General features: G+C 31.8%; 1 protein-coding gene across 1 annotated transcript; it reads left to right on the top strand.

Annotated features, from left to right (window-relative positions):
- Positions 1 to 514: 514 nt before the first annotated feature.
- Positions 515 to 2,117, top strand: HELRODRAFT_63880 (hypothetical protein; the record flags this gene model as incomplete). Its single annotated transcript, XM_009017624.1, has 4 exons — positions 515 to 658; positions 724 to 864; positions 1,173 to 1,551; positions 1,750 to 2,117. Coding segments are annotated over 4 exons (1,032 nt in total), but the record flags the coding sequence as incomplete, so codon positions are not given.
- Between the last annotated feature and the right edge of the window lie 2,722 nt (positions 2,118 to 4,839).

Below are 4,839 nucleotides of genomic sequence, written 5' to 3' on the forward strand. Positions count from 1 at the left end.
AATTATATTTGACTATTATTCAGCATTTAAATTTTTAAAGAATAATTATTATATAATTATAAAATTAGTTATTAAATAAAATGATACAAATAAATTATAAAGAATAAATGAGCTAATCGCCTATGAGTAAAAAGACTAAGTAAATAAAATCGTTTTTGAATGCAGTAGGCATGTCTATTTATTGAAAAATTACTCAGTAAAAAATTAAGTTAATTCAGTTTAGTACTTAAAATCTTTCTCATTTATATCTCATATGGATAGAGATAATTGATAAATAGACAAATGCTAATTAATTTCATTTCATTAATTAACATTAAAATTTAATTGTTAAATTTTTATTTAGATTTCCAAAAAGGAGTCAAGTGAAACATACATGCCTGCTAAAGGAACAATAAGTATTCCAGCAGCATTGGGGAAAAAATTTGAAATGAAATCAAATGCAGATGTCTTTATTAAGGTAAGACATTAGTTTTTAAGTTCAACCACATTGAATTTTTGATCAGCTAATAAAATAATGCAGATTCTCACGCAAAAAGAGTTGGAATCTGTCTCACTTCACCATGTTGAGTTAGTATTTCAAGATCAGTACTACAGTAGATCAGACATGCTGCGTATGAGGAACTTTTTGATGAATAAAATTTTGTTTTATGAAGAAAAAGTTAGTTGGGCCATTTGTTTAAACAATTAATTTTTTATCATAATGTTAATAATTTTTTTTATAAGATTGAATTGATGAAGATGAGAGCCAAGGTTGAGGAATTGTGGTGTAACATCAAGATAGATGATATTTGGTATAATTTTAGGGTGACCTGTGGTTTAATCACAGACAAAACAAGAGTCAGCTTTCGGTCTTCATCTGCCCAGGTATTATTAGCTTATTTAAATTTTTCAAAAAATCATTTTCAAATTGGTTAATTTCTGCTTTATTTGAACTTGTAATTGTCTATAACAATGAAATTGTATCTGTTTTAAAATTATTTCAAATTTAGAGACAAACATCTTAAAATTTCACAAAAGATATAAAAAAAATGCATGTGCAATCAAGCATGAAATTGAATAAATTGCCTTGTTTAATTGTAAAATATCATAGTATAATAAAAATTTTCGCTGATTTTATTTTCAATATTGTCTATTAATAATTAAAATGAGTTTTTTGCAAAATATTTTTTCAGGTTCATATATTTATTCAGATGAGTTCTGAAATGTGGTTGTTTGATAATTATGGCCAGCTGTATTTTGAAAAAGCTGTAGATGGTTATCTGTCACATTTGTTCAAACTTTGGAGAGAAAAAAAATGCAGCCATGATGTAACAATAACATTGTTTTCTAGAACATTTTATGATGCTAAATCTGTAGATGAGTTTCCAGAATGCATGAAGGAATGGATTAGAGAAGATAATAGAGGTAGATTCTATGAAGATTTTTACTGGGTAGTTGTTCAGAATGATCGTAATGAAGACTGGTCTAAAACTATCGGAAGCTTGAAAACAATCTTTTCAACTTACGACAATGACGTTTTACATTTTCACGAAGATAAACAGTTATCAAGAGGTTCCAATGAAGAAGCAATACAATGGAATCCATATGCTGCAATGGGGCTGAAAGGTCGAGAAAGGTGTTCAAGTGACAACAACGAAAAAAATTCGGGAGACAAAGAAAATGATGAATTCACCAAATCTAAACCTGAAAGAAAGAGAAGAAGAAGTTATAACATGGCAAGTTCGATTAATGCTGCTAAAAAACCACCAGCCAGTTTCAATTCAACATCATCAGATGGTAATGTTTTAGAAGTCATCAACATGGCATTGAATGTTTATGAAAAATTCTACATGGATAGATCATTCGAAAGGACAGGCAAAATGTCAATGATCATTACACCTGGAGTTGGTGTGTTTGATGTTAACAGAGAGTTGATGAACATTACAAAGCAAAGATCTATTGACATTGGGAGTAGTTGTGATCTCATTTGCTTAGGAGAAAGACCACTATTTGCTGTTCCATTGTTCAGAATTAACCAAGATCATATTAGATATCCTCATTTACTGGTGGAAGATGATTATAACATACCTCACTGGCTCAACCTTAGTTACTACAATTCAAATATTCAAATTGAATGTCAAATTCAGAACAAAGCTATGTTAGATGTAGATCATTTAGATATAATAGCTAAATGTAATTCAAAAAATGAAAATGATGTAAGCGTTTATGAAGCAGATATACTTAAGACCCAGAATAAAGATTATAACAACTATAGTAAGCAAAAAGTACAAGTTGAAGATGATGTGTCATTTATAAATTATGATGATTATGACACTAAGGTTTTTAAGTACCAGTCAAAACCAGAACAACAGGATAAATTTTCTTATCTTCCATATAGGTCCACAAGAGTTAAATATGGAGAGAGAAGAGAAAGAGTTTCATTCACCATTGCCACTACTGGGCTGTTTTCAGATAATCAAGAAAATAGATCTCCAAATATAACTATAATCAATAATGATAATAAAAGTGATGAATATCTTTCCCACTCATTCTCAGGTAAAGTTTCAGAATCTGATTCTCACTTCAGTCACTGCAAAAGAATGGCTGGTAGTGTAACTTATCCATACAGTCACCATCGCATCCCAAGTTTATCCCATGATAATGACAATAGTGGGAGGGGCAGTGCAACCAAAACATTGGTAAATCCATTTTTTCCCAGTAAGTTAAATTTTAAATCAACTTCAAACAGAAATCGTTGGGCTCATGCATATCCTAGCGGACTGCCTAACAGCTTTCATAAAAATACCAATGTTAACCAAATGTTCAGGTCAATTAGGGAAAATGTTTCTCCATCTAGAGAATCAACATTTTCTGAAAGTTCATCAATATTTAAATTATTAAAACCGAGACAAAAGCACACGTCTGAATGCAGTGAGTCTTTATTCAACCCAGGATCATATATCGAAAGTCCGCCAAGACATCTCACTGATAATCTTATTAACACTTATAACAGACAATTTCCTCAGGCTGGTAGCACTTCCAGTTTAGCAAGCAGTAGCAATGATATTTGTGGTTCCCTGAATCGTTGTAAGTCATCAATATCATCAAAACCACATCCCCTGTATGCAAGAAGAACACAAACTTTAGAAAGAGAAATGTATGATAATCATTTCATGAACTGCAAGACAGGAGACTTGGAAAATAATTTTCCTGTTTATGCAACAATGGATTGGAAATCTATGACTATTCCCCCAATACTTCCTATAACAACTGACTATTTTCCTGATAAATATGTATTGGAACAATTCTATTTATATTCAGAATACACATTGGTTTGTGAAGAAATTGATTTGAGGTTCAGTGGAGTTTATGGTGCTAGACACACGCCAACTTTGAAAGAGGTTTTCTACGAGATGATATACCAACGAGTGGCTCAGGGGTTTCAAATTATTATTGAGCAACAGCCTCATCAAACGACATTTCGAAAACCTGGCTTTCACAAGTCAAATTCGCAGAACGTAACACAACCTGTAGAAGATATAATGATGAGCATGGGTAGATTATTCCATAAACTTACATTGCATGAAAGTGACATTGTTGTCAGAAGGTACTGTCCTCGACATAAATTCACGCAACAAGGCACATATAAATATTCGTATCGATTTCAAGTACCAGATTCCTTTTACTTTGACAGTTCAATAACATGCTTCAAGACAGAGACTCTGGATATGTATAATTGGAATTATGTAGATCATCATTTGCTTACACAAGGAGAAGATAGTGCAAGATTTCTTGAGTCACTAAAATTTTGGAGAGCAAGATTCGCATTGCTGCCATGCAATAATACTGGAACTAAGATAATACAGGATAATATTTACGGAAAAGCTAATGTTTATAAGGAAAAAGATTTGAAAGAAAAACATGAGTTGGTTGACGGATTTCTCAAATTTATCGAGTTTATTAACGGAATTAAAAAGCCGTGTGTGAAAAATGAAAGAAGAGGCAGTTTAGGTTTGACAATTCCTAAATATGAAAATAAAGTCGAAGATATCAATGATAATTATTTGTATGGATCTCAAAATATCGCTGGATGTGTAGTCACCACAGGCAATGAACACTATACTTATACAGAGTCATCCAAGTACTCAAAAGTCGTAAAAGCAATGCTTGATCCAACACACGGATTGAATTTCATAATGTCTCCATATGACTGGATCAAATTACCACCGTACAGTTTCATATCCGCAGATGCTGTCTGTTGGCTTATGAATAATGTTCGTGGCCTGTCATCAATAAACAAAGCTGTCGATTACATGCAAAAATTACTTTATGAAAAACTCATCTGTCAGACACCTGATAAATATATCTTTGTATATGGATTTAAAATTTATTGCATTGTAACTGAATCAACATCTACTGAACACTTTCAACAGATTGATCAAAGTTTTGTCGAGGTATCATATAGCTAATTACTTCATTTATTCTACAACTTTTTCAAATTTTCAGTTTTTCATTACTTTTTTGAAATTTTTTTTGTTAGGTTGAAGTGCACCCTGGTGTTGAGGAGGAAGACAGTTTCATTAGAAGGCGAAGTACTCAACCTATGACTGTGATAAGCAAATTAAAACCATCAAAATCCAATATAAACAATGATTACTCACAATTTAAGACACATTCAGATAGTAATTTATACAAATATGTAAGGTTGGAAATAGATAATGCAAGTCAAGAAAGACAAGAATGGGGTGTGTTAAAACACCATAAGACCTACACGCCAACTTGTGCATTTGAATTAGCTTTAGAATGGTTAGTCGCCACTGGAAGTATTTTAGCTGAACAAGTTAATGCTTGGGCCAGGAA

This window comes from Helobdella robusta, assembly GCF_000326865.2.
Source record: "Helobdella robusta unplaced genomic scaffold HELROscaffold_2, whole genome shotgun sequence".
NCBI classification, from domain to species: domain Eukaryota; kingdom Metazoa; phylum Annelida; class Clitellata; order Rhynchobdellida; family Glossiphoniidae; genus Helobdella; species Helobdella robusta.